Below are 15,917 nucleotides of genomic sequence, written 5' to 3'. Positions count from 1 at the left end.
TGTTTTCAATTTGAATAGCACTTTCCAGCAGTTGTGACATCACACTATGACATAATTCATGCCACCCTCCTTCCCATGCATCAGATGGGTGGGTAGAGAGGAGAGCAGTGGGTATTAGCAGGTAATACACTGTAATACACTTGCTCTTTGCACCACTGATCACCAATGAAGCACACCTGGGGCACTCCGACCCGAGAGAGGCTTTGATCTGCTGCCCGCTACTGTAATGTGTGGCCGCCTGATCTCGCTGCATTGGGCTTGTCAGGTCGCCGCGCTCAGGCGGAAGAAATGAAGAAGGGAAAGCGGTAAGCTTGCTGGAGCTGGCCTGGGAGTTAGTCAATGAGAGGGGATGGGCTGCTGCAAATGGCTGGGGACTCGAGTGGAGACTTTCTAAATTAGGTCTCAAAAAGAAAAAAGAATGAAAGTGTGTTTTCAAAGCTCAACACTGATACAACTCTCCTTTATCGTGGGAAAATTGGTTCTGGCGGTCTTATTGCCCTAATCCACTCTCTGGGATCCCTGTGTTAGGTTTCACCAGATCCCAGCTAGGGCTACTTACCCATTTTTAATATTTGTATCTATAAAGATGGTTTTTGGTGGCAACAATAAAGGAAAGCTCTGTTCGACTCGTACTGTAGTATGGAGAGAGGTGAGGGTGGAGGAGAAAGTGGAGACAGGCTGTGGTGGAACAATAGCGGTCTAAGGACAGCACTTACCAGCCCCCCAAAAATACGAAAAGTATTGAATCTCTTAAAGGATACCCGAAGTGACATGTGACATGATGAGATAGACGTGTTTGTACAGTGCCAAGCACACAAATAACTATGCTGTGTTCCTTTTTTCTTTCTCTGCCTGAAAGAGTTAAATATCAGGTATGTAAGTTGCTGACTCAGTCCTGACTCAGACAGGAAGTGTCTACAGTGTGACCCTCAATGAAAAGAAATTCCCCTTTTATCGCTTTCCTGCTCTCAGAAGCCATTTTCCTCTAGGAAAGTGTTTTATAGTTGGAATTTCTTATCAGTGAGGGTCACACTGTAATCACTTCCTGTCAGGACTGAGTCAGCTACTTACATACCTGATATTTAACTCTTTCAGGCAGAGAAAGAAAAAAGAAACACAGCATAGTTATTTGTGTGCTAGGCACTGTACATACACATGTCTATCTCATCATGTCACATGTCAGTTCGGGTATCCTTTAAATATTATATTTCAGTGAATCTCTGTTGAATACAACATTTCAGCGAGTCTCTGTAGAGTAACAAATTTCAGTGAATCTCTGTGGAATACCTAGTCTCGCTGAGTCTCTGTAGAATAAGGCCTTTTCAGACAGGCTGAACTGCTCGCTTGTCGGGCAGTTCACTGTCCTGTCTGCAGCCCACAAGCCCCAGTCGGGTGCAATTTAAGTGCAGCGGAATGGCACCACATCAAGCGTTGACACGTGGTGGCGTTACCCGGCGACAGAGATTCACACGATGTCGTGTCTGAGCGTGGCTACGCCCATGCTCAGACGGCACATTACATGGGGGGTGGCATGCACTAGATAGACTTCCAATATATTTCATGCTGAAATGTACTAGACATCGGTGTGCAGTGTGCGGGCAGGTAATAGATCCCTCTCTGATCAGACTTGATCAGAGAAAGATCTATCAGATGGTGATTTGGTGGCCATCGAGTAATGTATGGCCACCTTAACAAATCTCAGTGAGTCTCTGTAGAGTAATAAATCTCAGTGAGTCTCTGTAGAGTAACAAATCTCAGTGAGTCTCTGTAGAGTAACAAATCGCAGTGAGTCTCTGTAGAGTAACAAATCTCAGTGAGTCTCTGTAAAGTAACAAATCTCAGTGAGTCTCTGTAGAGTATCAAATCTCAGTGAGTCTCTGTAGAGTAACAAATCTCAGTGAGTCTCTGTAAAGTAACAAATCTGAGTGAGTCTGTGCGTAGAGTAACAAATCTCAGTGAGTCTCTCTAGAGTAACTAATCTCGGAGAGTCTCTGTAGAGTAACAAATCTCAGAGAGTCTCTGTAGATTAACAAATGTCTGAGAGTCTCTGTAGAGTAACAAATCTCAGTGAGTCTCTGTGGAGCAGGGGTGCCCACACTTTTTCGGCTCGCGAGCTACTTTAAAATTTGCCAAGTCCAGGAGATCTACCAACATTTAGGTAGCTAGATATAGGTGCCTTCAGTATAGGTAGATAGGTATAGGTGCCTGAAGTATAGATAGCTAGCTTTATCGGCCTTCAGTATAGGTAGCAGTTAGGTGTGGGTGCCTTCAGTATAGTTAGCCAGGTATAGTGCAGTTAGGTGTGAGTGCCTTCAGTATAATTAGCCAGGTATAGTGCAGTTAGGTGTGGGTGCCTTCAGTATAGTTAGCCAGGTATAGTGCAGTTAGATGTGGGTGCCTTCAGTATAGTTAGCCATGTATAGTGCAGTTAGATGTGGGTGCCTTCAGTATAGTTAGCCATGTATAGTGTAGTTAGGTGTGGGTGCCTTCAGTATAGTTAGCCAGGTATAGTGCAGTTAGGTGTGGGTGCCTTCAGTATAGCCAGGTATAGTGTAGTTAGGTGTGGGTGCCTTCAGTATAGTTAGCCAGGTATAGTGCAGTTAGATGTGGGTGCCTTCAGTATAGTTAGCCATGTATAGTGTAGTTAGGTGTGGGTGCCTTCAGTATAGTTAGGTGTGGGTGCCTTCAGTATAGTTAGCCAGGTATAGTGCAGTTAGGTGTGGGTGCCTTCAGTATAGCCATGTATAGTGTAGTTAGGTGTGGGTGCCTTCAGTATAGTTAGCCAGGTATAGTGCAGTTAGATGTGGGTGCCTTCAGTATAGTTAGCCATGTATAGTGCAGTTAGATGTGGGTGCCTTCAGTATAGTTAGCCATGTATAGTGTAGTTAGGTGTGGTTGCTTTCAGTATAGTTAGCCAGGTATAATGTAGTTAGGTATAGGTGCCATTCACCTCCCTTCAGTTCCAGCGGCGGTGTCTGGGGCTCCTCCTGGTCTCCCCTCCTTTGGCCGCGCTGGCTAGAATGTAGATGGGCGGCTGAATGGCGGGCGCAGGGGGCGGCGTCCCCAGCTATGACGTTGCGGCGTCCTCTCCTCTCCGCCTCTTCCGATTGGCCAGCGGCCGGCAGCAGAATCTGATAGCTGCCGGCCGCAAAATTTAACATGACGCGGCTACCAAATAGGCGGTCGCGATCTACCGGTAGATCGCGATCGACCTATTGGGCACCCCTGCTGTAGAGTAACAAATCTCAGTGAATCTTTGTAAAAGTAGTAAATCATTGTAAGATCATGAGAGAGATAAGACCGCCACGTTGTCTGTATTTTTGCCTCTCGGCACACTCTGACATCCTCAACGCATGTAATCAGACAAAATGGAATACCCTGTTGTGTCATTTTAACCATGTGTTCTTTATCTTTTAGGATGTAGCTCCTATGTCCAAAAAGGATGCATCCTGGAAGTAGGAGCTGCATCCATGAAAAAAAACCTGTGGTTTTTCGCGCGTGCTCCCGCACTCGTTCTTGTCCTCTGCCAGCACCGAAGATCAATCCATTCATTGATCTTGGCCCCTGTGTCAACGATCGCAGCATCAATGAGATGCCTGCGGTCATTTGTTAACACTTATATACATTGTTTCCTGTTTCGCACACTAAAAGCAGAGCATGAAGCTAATGACTGAGGACATCTTGTGGCCAAATAGTAAAATTACACTTACATACATTTTAAAATGTACTCTCCTAAAAATACCCAAATAAAACTTCTACGTCCAGCAGGTGGTGCTGCGGCTCTGACTGGACATAGATTTGACTCCTTCGGTATTCCGCATCCCTGCCGCTACGCCGATCTCACTGCTATTTCCATGCCACAATTCGCTCGCTCTGTGAGCAGGTCATGAGCTGCTTTCATTGGCTCCTGACCACGTGATCACGGAGGGCCAATCACATTGTCTCACATTGATAGACAGCATCAGGAACCAATGAAAGCAGCTTCTGACCAGCTGACAGAGCTCTACCGTCATAGAGACGGCAGAGAGTGGAGCCAAGGGCAATGGGACAGCGTCGTGACCGGCAAGAGAGGCGGGTATGTGCGTTTTACAGTACCAGTAGTCTCTGGTCCTTAAGGGGCCAGAGACTTCTGGTACGGATGTGGTTAGTATGCATGTCAAGAGGGTATATTACTATTATTGTTTAAATTATGGGCTTGTAAATAGTGATGTGATGCAAAACTGAAAAAAATGCACCTTTATTTCCAAATAAAATATTGGTGCCATACATTGTGATAGGGACATAATTTAAACAATGTAATAACAGGGACAAATAAAATATGTGGGTTTTAATTATGGTAGGATGTATTATTTTAAAACTATAATAGTCGGAAACTGAGAAATAATATATTTTTTCAATTTTTTTCTTAATATTTTTGTTAAAATGCATTTAGAAAAAAAATGCTTAGCAAAATTTACCACCCAAAGAAAGTTATATCATGTTGTTTCCACTTAATTGGTGGCAGAAACAACAAGATATAAATCATTTTGTAGTGATAAGTAGTGATTAAGTTATTGGCGAATGAATGGGAGGAGCACTGAAATGTGAAAATTGCTCGGATGCATAAGGTGAAAAAACACTGAAGGCTGAAGTGGTTAAGCCCCTGTGTACCTTCAGATTTACGGTTAATGAATTATCCTGTTTGTAGGTGCCTCCCACTGACGTCTTCTCTCTGACACAACACGCCCAGATCTCCGTGTCCAAACCCAAGAAGAAGAAAGCCAAGGGACTCTTTACATGAAGGGCAGTGGCCACACAAGGGGGAAAAACGGACAAAGGTTCCATCCTAGTGATGCCAGGAGAGCAACAATGGCCATCATGTGCTACAGAGATTAGATGCCCTCCTCCTGAGCAGTGCCCTCCCCTAATGTCATATAATGTATTTCTATTTATATTGTAACTTCACCTAATGTTGCAAGTTGTGATAGTGGAAGAACCAAATGTGTTTAGTAATAATGGGCTGCTTGACTATTGTTTGTTATTTTGACAATTTTAACTTTTTGAATACAGTTGCATTAAATTCTGGTCTCTTTTGTAAATAAGTTTGTGTTCTTACTTTGTATTTGGCAAATTTGGACTTAGAAGAGCCACTGTAGTGACATACCTTAGAATAGTAGTACACTGTCTATATTGCTGTATACTGGTATGTAGCCCCGCCTTTCCAGTGATGCTTAGCCTAGGCTGTTTAGCTATGCGGACTTCTGAAGCATCCTGGGAGACCAGGTATTTCACTAAATTTCCTCTGTAACAGTAGCTTTACTTATTAACCCTGTATACATTAAGGGGCCTATTTAGAAAATGACAAAGATAATTTTCTACATTTTCCTGGCAAGCTCTTCTAGTTTCTAAAGCAGCAATGAATAATAAAATATGGATGTATAACCGCTCTCGTCTTTTTACCTGGGTGGTACAAAAATCATCCAACTCCGACTCCAGGTACCCAAGATGGCTCCGACTCCTTAGTCTAATACTTTTTTTTAACAGTTTAATTTTTATTGATTTTTTTGAAAAGGAGAAATACAACACAGTGTTTATAGAACAGTAAACTACAGTTGTGGTTACCATAATATGACAATCCGTCTGAGAGATTCTTGTTACAAACATTCTTGATAAGCAATAATAATAAAGACGCATAAATACAGTTTGTAGTATCAAATTAGTGTCACATATTGGGTTGTCAATATCCAATAAACCACCCTGTAGATGAGGAAGAAAAAAAGGAGAGGAGGAGAGAAGAAGAAAGAAGAAGAAAAAGGAAGAGAGATGACCGCCCGAACCCCAATTCGCCCCCGTCCCCTCCATGTCCGCATTATCTATTTATCATAGGATAGGGAGAAAGAAAAAAATTATTATGACAGTATTGGGATAAATTCAGAGTCCGTGGGGTCCATAATTCTGGATTTCCATATGCCCCAGACTTTATAATATTTTTTTGGGCATCTCCTATTCAGGTATGTAGTTTTGTATAGAGATTAAGAGCAGATAATAGACTTGGCCCACATTCCTAATGTAGGAGCACAGGATTTTTTCCATAGTTTAAGTATTTCTTTGCGGGTTGGAAACAGAGGGTCCTAACCAATATCTGTTTGAGCTGAGTTAGAATATCCTCTTCCATTTTCCCCAGTAGCAAGAGACCTGGATCCAGTGTGAGAGTAATTTTCAGTAGTCTATTATTTATTGATAGTACATCTTTCCAGAAGGGGACAATACTAGGACATGACCAAAACATATGCACGAATGAACCCTGCTCTGTGTGGCATCTCCTTAGTCTAATACTTACCAGGGCTGTGGATTTGGTACAAAAATTACCCGACTCCGACTCCTCGGTTTATGAAACCTCCGACTCCATGTACCCAAAATTCCGACTCCTTGACTCCGACTCCACAGCCCTGCTTTTTACCCCTTCCAAGTTGTCTGACAATAGCTCTGGTTGTTAGTTTATTAAAGTGGCAAAAACTCTTTTCAGTGTCTAAAGTGAGAGGGATATGGAGGTGGCCATATTTTTCTTTTCCTCTTAAACAATACCAGTTCCCTGGCAGTCCTGCTGATCTCTTAGGGCCTGTTCAGACTATGCGCGTTCCTAGACGTTTTCAGGGAACGTGTCCGGGTACCAAAAATGCATAGAAACGGCTCCTAATGCTTTTGAATGGGCTAGTTCACATGTATGCGTATAAGACGCATACGTTTCTCATCCGCATTGCTGCACGCAGTTCTGTGCGTCACGCATAGAAACGGACGCAATGAAAGTCTATGGACGCGTATCAAAAACGCGTACTATTGCGTTTTTAGCGTCCATTTTCCTCTGCGGTTCCCATAATTCTTTTTTTTTCCCCTGGGTCACGTGTGTGTGCAAAACGCAATAGAATACGCATTAGAACGCAAGAAAAACGCATGCGTTTTTCAACTTGCGTTTCTTTGATTTTAAACGCATTCTTCATACGCAGATAGTCTGAACAGGCCCTTATGCATCTGGAGTGTCTGAATCACACACCTGAAACAAGCATGCATCAAATCCAGTCAAACTTAAAAGATATCCAAGACGATTAATAAAATCTAGCTTTACTTACTTTCCTTCCAGCCCCTAGAGGTCACATGTGTCCCTTGTCGCAACTGCAGTCTTCTCCTGGGTCCCGCTGGCCACCTCTGAAGTATCGCTGACCCCCAAAAATATGGTGTCTTCTGTATATGGCAAGTTCCTCCTCGTATATAGCCAGATCCTCCTTGTATATAGCCAGACTCGCTCTTGTATATGGCCAGACCCCCGTATGTATATAGCCAGATTTCCCCTTCACCACCATTGTCATTGTTTTACCTCCGGAGCTCTGCTCTGGATTCCCCTACTAGATTGCCCGGTGCCATACCTCAGAGCGGCCACCTGCAGTGATGGCAGCTAGTGTTACATGGCAACGCTGACCACCGCATACAGGAAGTAAATAGATGTCACTTCCTGTATACAGCAGTAGGCGTTACCAGGCAACACTAACTGTCTTGGTTGCAGGTCATGCTGATCTGAGGTGTGACGTATGACACCCGGCAATCCAGCAGGGGGACCCAGACTTTCTAGAGGAGGGGGCCGGGAGCAGAGGAGGTTAAACGGTGGTGTGGAAGCAGGTGAATAGCATTGCCCAAGCTCCCACAATGCCGGCCTTGCAGTGGGGGGGGGGGGGGGGAATTCTGGGCAGTGAAGTAAGGGAGAAGAGAAAGCTGGGCCAGCCAGCACACTTGTGTTGTGGTTCAGTGGGGGTTTTTAGGTTCAGGGACGGCAAAATCTAGGGTGTCAGGACATCTGTGCCTAGAGGCTCCTGTCATGTAAATCCGGGCCTGCTTGAAGGCCAATATCAGCTTCATTTTCCACTGATCATTTTTCCCCGATAATAATTGGGAGATACAGAAGCTATAGGCAATCTTTACCAGCAGCTCTGCAGTCCCCTCCGGCTCTCTCCCCTCCATCTATACTTTCAGGCCAGGGGTGTGGAAACTGTTCCCTTCTTTCAAACCACAGAATGAGCCGGCGTGCTACAAGAACCGTGTTGTAATTATGGCCCCATGTTCCGCCTTTACGGAAAAATACAGACGCAAATGTGTGCGAGCGTGTTTTCTCTGCATCGCCATCTATTTTTTAAAGCTGATAAAAATAAGAAAGTACAGGAACTTTCAGCCTCTCAGCCCAAAATGTGTACCTATTAAACGCAGCTGATGATTAGTAACGGATATGTTAGGGTTTTATTTTTCAAGCGAACATGAAAATTAACATGAAAAATTAACACATGCAGGAAGCTAACGAGGTCAAAGACCCATGAAAAAATGTCCTGTTCCCAAAGAGACTTTTGCGGATTCTCTATTTTGGTTTTATAGGGCGAGAAAATGAAAAACAGTTTTTGATCTCCTGTCCTGGGCAAGCGGCGGAGACTGCGGTAATAACAGAGTTTCGTGGAGCTGCTGGATGACTACTGCTACTTACTGACCTTTTTATATGGAAATAGAGACTATATAAAAGGCTTATGTTCTGTGGTGTCTCAAATGAAAAAAAATAAAAAAAAACATGTTAAATGAAAGAGCGCCCCTAGTGGCCCCAAAAACAGTATGAAGTTGTAGATCTCCAGACATTTTTCCCTGTGCTGTTTCTGAGCCGATCGGCAATGATCTGAAGCTATTTTTCAACATTTTGTTATCCCTAAAATTGCATCCATGTGGCTGTTTTCTATTTTGTTTCCTGCACTGTAGAGAAATTGCACATGTTCATTTACTAATCTGTGCTCTCAAATAAGGCTAGACAAGACAAGACCAATAACATTTATATTGCGCTTTTCTCCTGGCGGATCAAAGCGCCAGAGCTGCAGCCAATAGGACGTGCTCTATAGGCAGTAGCAGTGTTAGGGAGACTTGCCCAAGGTCTCCTACTGAATAGGTGCTGGCTTACTGAACAGGCAGAGCCGAGATTCGAACCCTGGTCTCCTGTGTCCGAGGCAGAGCCCTTAACCATTACTCCATCCAGCCACTAGCTGGATGGTGTAATGCTACCAAGAAAAAAAAGGATGGAAGACCCCAACTGGTCCAGGTCATTTAGGCGCCTGTGTTAATTAGCGGTAATCGCTCTCCCAAAGCGGCTTGTAGCCAGTGGGGTAACAACAATTCATGGGGCTTCCCAGAAAAACTGTGATGGAGCCCCTCAAATGCTCACACCCCTTCCCTTGCCTCCCCTTGGTGCCCTTCACAGTCTGGGGGCCCGTCTCACAAGAGTCATTAAACAAGTGTGGCCATCAGGATCTTCACACCCATAACAAGTGTAGCCACAAACACACCTGATCTGAAGTACCCAGACATTCTGTATCGGAGGAAGGGAAGGTTAGTAATTGGGGCCCCCTCTGCTCTGCCCTCCCCCTGCTCCCCTCTAGTTACACCCCTGCTTGTAGCTGATCAGCTGCTCCATTATCATAAACAGTTGTAGCCGATGGTAGATGATAGGTTCAAGTGAGATCGGGTGTGCCAGGTAGTGCGTAGTAAAATATCGGATGATGTAAATTACTGATAATTACTACTAGCGGCACAACCCGGCGCCCAACTCAAACAGTGCCACTGCAAAATGTACTCAGCCCCTGGAGCCAAAACAGTGTAATGGCTGCGAATTGTTTAGGGATCTAAAATAATCAAAAACTGTTTAAAAAGAAGGTAAGTGTTGGCTTACCTTCAAGAAGACCTCTGTTTAACCACTTAAAGGGAACCAGAGAGGATGCAATATACATACCTGGGGCTTCCTCCAGCCCCATACGCACGGATCGCTCCCACGTCGCACTCCTCCGCTGCCTGCATCAGCCGCCACCGGGTCCCGTCATTGCCGCGAGTCGGCAAGTCGGCCGGCGGACGCGGCCAATTCTCCGCATCACAGGGTGCTCTCCCCATACAGATACGCATGTGGCTGTTAACTGCGCAGCCGCATGCGTACATGTATGGAGGGAGCCCCTGTGATGCGGACAATTGGCCGCGTCCACCGGAAGTGACGGGTCCGGTACCGGCGGATCCAGGAAGCTGAGGATGGCGGCGTGGGAGCGATTCAGGCTTATGGGGCTGGAAGAAGCCCCCGGTATGTATAAAATCTGTTTCTTTTTTCACCCCCCGTTCCTCTCTGGTTCCCTTTAATGACAAGCTGACTTATAAAAATGACTTGCTAGAGCCTCTTAATGGCTCCAGGACGTTTTCATAAGTCAGACAGTGCTGCTGCCGCTGTGCATGCACTCGCTTCTGCGCCGCCTGTCTTCGGGAGGACTCGACTTCCGAAGTCCCCTCGGCGGGGATGAGAACGGAGGAGCCATCACAGCATGGAGGGCACCGGGAGAGGAGAGGGATGGCCCAATAGGACCAAGCCTTCCCTTTTTTTTTTTTTTTTTTTTTTTTTAAATACGGGGTTACATTAGCTTTAAAATGCATAGAAAATAAAGTAATTACTGAAAACAAATATCAACCCCAAAAAGCCTAATTGGTGGTGAAAAAAACAAGATATAGATCATTTCATTGTGATTAGTAGTGATTACGCAATTGAGAAATGAAAGGGATGAGCGCTGAAAGGTGAAAATCGCTCCTGTTTGTTAGGGTAAAACCACCTTTGGGGTGAAGTGTTTAAAGTTCACAGCTTTATTAGGACATTGTATAATGCCATTTGGACGAGATATATCAAACCTATTTTATACCAGCATTTTGTCTTTATGTTGACCAGATAAGGGGCAAGTATTTGGTTAGACACATCTACTGCCCCCATGTGCTTGTCGTAGTTAACAGCAACTGGCTTCACAGTCTATGCTTGGTGAGACCTCACTGACATGTTGGACCTCCGTGTGCATCATGGTCAGCATAAAAACATATATTTTTTGTCATTGTATTTTACAGTCAGGAGCTCACTGCTGCGTATACTGCAGGACTCCCCCCTTTTACATTTTTTGTTCACAACTTCCTGTGATAGCCCTTTCCAGTTGGACCTCAAAGTACCACAGGCTATAGTTTGAGTGCCTAAAAAATATTTAAACAGTGTCAGATTGGTGTAATAACTGTCCACAAACAAATGGTACCCTTCATTTAGCAAGGGGTTTGCGAGGTCCGTAACAATTTTTCCATTGGTGCCCATATATGCTGGGCACACCCCAAGCTGGAGTAGGCAATCTCACCCCTCATATATGCGAAAGGAGTATGTGTAACCTGTCCTGCTTTTGTATAATTTACCGCCATTCCTGGCTGCCTCCTGGGATCATACTGCTTTTCCCCAGCCTGCCATGAAATGGCACGATACGTCGATCGCAATATTCTGATTAGATATATAAACCTCACTAAATTTTGTATTCAGGTGACGACGTAAAATAGGTCTCTGTCTAGGTTATCAGGACTGAGGTTTTGCATGTTGTCATTAAAATGCATACATTTTAGGAGCAGTTTAAACCTCAGCATTGTCATCGCTGCTGAATACACAGGAGAATGGCGAATTAGATTTGTAATCCAAAAGAGGCTTAATTAGGGTTTCCATGTTAACCCAATATTAAATGTTAAGTTACATACACACATACGACAACGATCGTTCGTTATGAACGACGAACAAACTTTTAATTGACGAAAGAACGACCTAAGTAAAATTAGCTTTTAAAGGTGTGTAACGATCTGATCGTTAGAACGAATGTTACATCACGTAAAGCACCTATTGCGCTTGCGCATAAAAATGAAAAGTTCCATGGAGAAATAGCGAAATGCGCATGTCAAGCCTAGTACGAACGACCGTTTTCCAACGATGTACTACTTTTGCAAACGATCATCATTAGAAAAAATCCGCCAAGCTAGATCATTCGTTTTTTAATGATCTAGCTTGTCCGTCGTTAGACTTAATGGTTATTGGCTGTTTTTTTTTTTTTTAAAAAAACGATCGTTGTTAGAAATGATCGGGGAACGATTGTTTCAAACAACTATAGTCGCATGTATGTACGCACCTTTAGTCCCAGGAAAACTTTAAATTCAGTGACATTTGTTGGCACTCATTTCTTGGCGTAAGTAGATGAAAGATTTGCAGCTATGATTTGTAAGGCATACAAATTGGTCTGCTGCACAATAAACAGAAGAAACAAGTCAGGGACAAAAAGCTAAAAAAAAATCAACTTCTGTTATATTGCCTGTGTCCACTATGATGTCACTGGCAGCACTTAAAGGGGGACTGTCCACCATAAAATCAAATTCCATGTACCCACTGCTATGTGTTTATTATGCAGTCTGCATCCTGACCCTGCATTGCAAGCATTCCAGTCTAATCAGAAATGTTTCAGATTTTTTTCTGTCAGCGTGGATCTATTTGGTACATTGTCGACGAGAAGAAAGCTTGTCATCGCCCCTCCCACATTCCTGCTCCTCACTGATTGGCTGAGGGGGCAGTTCAGTGAGCTGCTGCAACACAATCTATGCTGTGCTCACATGCGTTTACAAAGCAAGCTAGATATGACAGCACAATTTCTAGGAGGAAAAAAAAAAAAAGAGTAAGGGAAGAAAGGACATCAGGGTTGGCTTCAGTCAGAGGGAATAAAAATGAAAAATGCCAGGTACAGTTTTCTCTTTATTTACTATATAAAATTCACTAAAACCAAAACGTGGACAGAACAATAGGCTATTTAAAGAGACTCTGAAGCGAGAATAAATCTCGCTTCAGAGCTCAAAGTTAGCAGGGGCACGTGTGCCGCTGCTAAACGAGGGTCCCTTCACCCCCAAACCCCCCACTGCAACACTTGGTCGCAGACTTGGTCGCTCCTGGAGGCAGGGCCAACCGCCGCAGCCCTGCCTCCAGTCACGTCTATCAGCGGCGCATCGCCGCCTCTCCCCCGCCCCTCTCAGTGAAGGAAGACTGAGAGGGGCGGGGGAGAGGCGGAGATACGCGCTGACAGACACGCGTGGGGCAGGGCTGCGGCGGTTAGCCCTGCCCCAACCAGGAAGCGCTCCCCCGCTGCACCGAGGGGATTTGGGGGATCAGGAACCCCCGTTAAGTCCCGGGATAGCGGCGGTTTAGCAGGGGCAAACATGCCCCTGCTATTTATGAGGTCTGAAGCGAGATTTATTCTCGCTTCAGACTCTCTTTAAGTAGAACAAGTATTTATCTACTTATATATGTTATTTTTTCCTGGGATAGTATGGCTCTCCCTGCTGCTTTAAGTGAGGGATATGGGGTGCTTGTGCTTCCATTTCTGGAGGTACCCACTGTGGGTTTGCAATATAAAATGGTACCTCCCGTCTCTCAGGTACCCTCATCTGTTGGCCACCTGCCCGTTGAGCACCTTGAATGTCACCACTGCCTGCTGTACTCCCTCCTTTGAGATTTGATAGCCCAGCACCCTATGAATCACTGTCACTTCTGACAGATGCCGTGAGGCTGGCTTGTGCCCCACTGCCAACTGTGACCCACTCTGCTGGTGGCCCTTTAGGTTCACTGCTAAAATTGCTGTCTGAAAGCTATTTCTATTTCTTTTTTAAAAGATGTAAACAATAAGATTGTAATGGAAGAGCGAGTGGAGGCAGGAACAAAAAACAAAAGTAAAAATGAGGACCGATTAATGGATAAAAACGTTGGATGAGAAGAATAGGGCTTAAAAAAAGCCTAGGTCGGGCTTAATAAGATTAGGTATAGGTGACACAAGAGGTTAATGAGCTAAGTAGGAGCTAGCAGTTTTATTAGCACAGTAATAACCAATAAATCACAGTCTCAAAGCACACAATGGCTCTGTCAGCAGCTCCTTTCACCTTACATCTTGCACTGACAGAGATCTAAGGTAAAAGCAGCTTCTTAAAGGCCCATACACACACCTGACTTAAAGGATACCCGAGGTGACATGTGGCATGATGAGATAGACATGTGTATGTTCAGTGCCACACACACAAATAACTAGGCTGTGTTCCTTTTTTCTTTCTCTGTCTGAAAGAGTTAAATATCAGGTATGTAAGTGGCTGACTCAGTCCTGACTCAGACAGGAAGTGACAACAGTGTGACCCTCACTGATAAGAAATTCCAACAATAAAACACTTTCCTAGCAGAAAATGGCTTCTGAGAGCAGGGAAGAAGTAAAAATGGTCAATACTTCATAGATTTTTAGCTCTGGCATAGTTCAATGAATGTGTCATTTAGCAAAACCAATAAAACAGTTAAAGCTTAAAAAGTAGATTTAAACCTAAAATAAAACTGTGGAATCTCTTTTAGGAGAAGGAAGATAGATACAATTGTTTATTTCATTAGTTTATTTTCGCTTCAGGTGTCCTTTAAGTCAGCCAATAACAACCGCTTCATCTGATAATTAGGCATATGTACAGCAGCCCCCCGACCTATGAGTGATCCACAAAGCAGATCTACTCACCTCCAGTGACGCAGATCCCATTGTTCGCACCGCTTCCCCGCCCCACTGCCTGAGGTCATGCACGCGCCACTCACATGACATGTTGCTCGAGGGGATCAGGTCCTGATCTCCAACGGGTGACATCCGTCAAAGGTGTGTATGCACCTTTAGAGCTACAGTGTGAATATTTGTGTTACTTTTAGCGAATGATTGCTGCTGTTGGCTGTGGTAGCAATCACTCACACTACAGGACAATCTGATTGGCTCTGTAAACAAAACAAAAAATCACATGCACCAATCAGAGCACTGTAGGAGCGTGCACGGGAACGTGGGATTATGTGCACAACAGCATTCAGCTGTGCCAGATGAGATACACCCAGGAACGCACAGCTGCACTGATCTGAACCACATACATACAATAAAATGTATGCAGACAGGAAGATGCCCAGCAACTAAAAAGATAAGAAGGATTCACTTCCTGGTTGCCACAAATACAAAACATTGAAACTTCATAGAGCTAAACAACACATCTCATGGTTTTATGACCACTTCATCAAGTTAATAGTGTGACCCTGAAACTTATAGTACACCAACAGTTTTATTGCTTTGCTGAAATGTTCAGCTATTTTTTGTGACATGCAGGAGGTAAGTGAATACTTAAACTCCTTTTTAAGTTTTTGAGTAATATATTTAGTTATTTTTGGCCACCTCCATCTTCTACAACATCTGGAAGTGGCACTGTAGCCTTGTAGCGTTTTAGTCTTGGCCACAGCACTAGCTTCATAATGTTAGCATGTTGACTAAACATATTGGTAAGTAGAGAACTCCACCCCTAGCTACATGATTATATGATGAGATATCATACATGTGATACACAATCATATTGTGGGACCCCAATGCAGAAGTACAACAGACATTCAAAGATAGAGAACAGATAAAGTCACAAGGCTAATCTCCGAAATATTTCATGCTGAAATTGATGGGGAATCAGCCAGGGCCGGTTCAAGTAACAATTGGGCCCTAGGGCAAAATTAGCCTGGTGGCCCCCCAACAGACACTCCCGACCAAAAAGTGTCATTAGAGGCCCTTTATTGCAGCCAAATTTCCCTCCTGGGCCCGCTGCTGACCCTCCCCCAATCACCTCCCAACTTAACAGACTCTGCAGAGTCCCTGGGGAGCAGCAGTTAAGATGGGGAGGGTCACCTTGGGGGCTTCTACAGGCTCTGGGGCCCCGGAGCAATTGCCCATTTTTTCCTATGGTAGCTCCGGCCCTGGAATCAGCCTGTGGTGTATGGGCAGCCAACAGATCTCTCTCCAATCAGATAATATTGCAATGAGTTTTTGGATGTAAAATATGCTAAATTATGCATAAATTAGTCTGGATAAGCATTTTAGTTAAGTTTTTAAAGAATGCACTTGCAAAAAATGACTACTCCTAACATACATATATATATATATATATATATATATATATTTATACATACAGTATACATACATCCCAATCATTAGCTGATGGCCCCTTTCCCACCAGAAGTCTTT

General features: G+C 44.2%; 1 protein-coding gene and 1 long non-coding RNA gene across 4 annotated transcripts in view; one reads left to right on the top strand and one right to left on the bottom strand.

The window, feature by feature from the left end:
- The window catches only part of NHEJ1 (non-homologous end joining factor 1), a 190,267-nt gene extending 185,186 nt beyond the window's left edge, over nucleotides 1-5,081 (top strand). For both annotated transcript variants that reach the window (XM_068245999.1, XM_068246000.1), the window contains exon 8: nucleotides 4,688-5,081. In XM_068245999.1, the coding sequence (XP_068102100.1) occupies nucleotides 4,688-4,780 (93 nt within the window). In that variant the 3' untranslated portion in view covers nucleotides 4,781-5,081. The remainder of the gene's footprint in view (nucleotides 1-4,687) is intronic.
- Nucleotides 1-15,917, bottom strand: part of LOC137525142 (uncharacterized) — a 435,287-nt gene that overhangs the window by 33,994 nt on the left and 385,376 nt on the right. The gene's annotated exons all lie outside the window — the stretch shown is intronic.

Source organism: Hyperolius riggenbachi, chromosome 7 (genome assembly GCF_040937935.1).
Source record: "Hyperolius riggenbachi isolate aHypRig1 chromosome 7, aHypRig1.pri, whole genome shotgun sequence".
Lineage (NCBI taxonomy): Eukaryota > Metazoa > Chordata > Amphibia > Anura > Hyperoliidae > Hyperolius > Hyperolius riggenbachi.
Note: the sequence above shows the minus strand (reverse complement) of the source record. Positions and strands in the feature narration are given on the sequence as shown.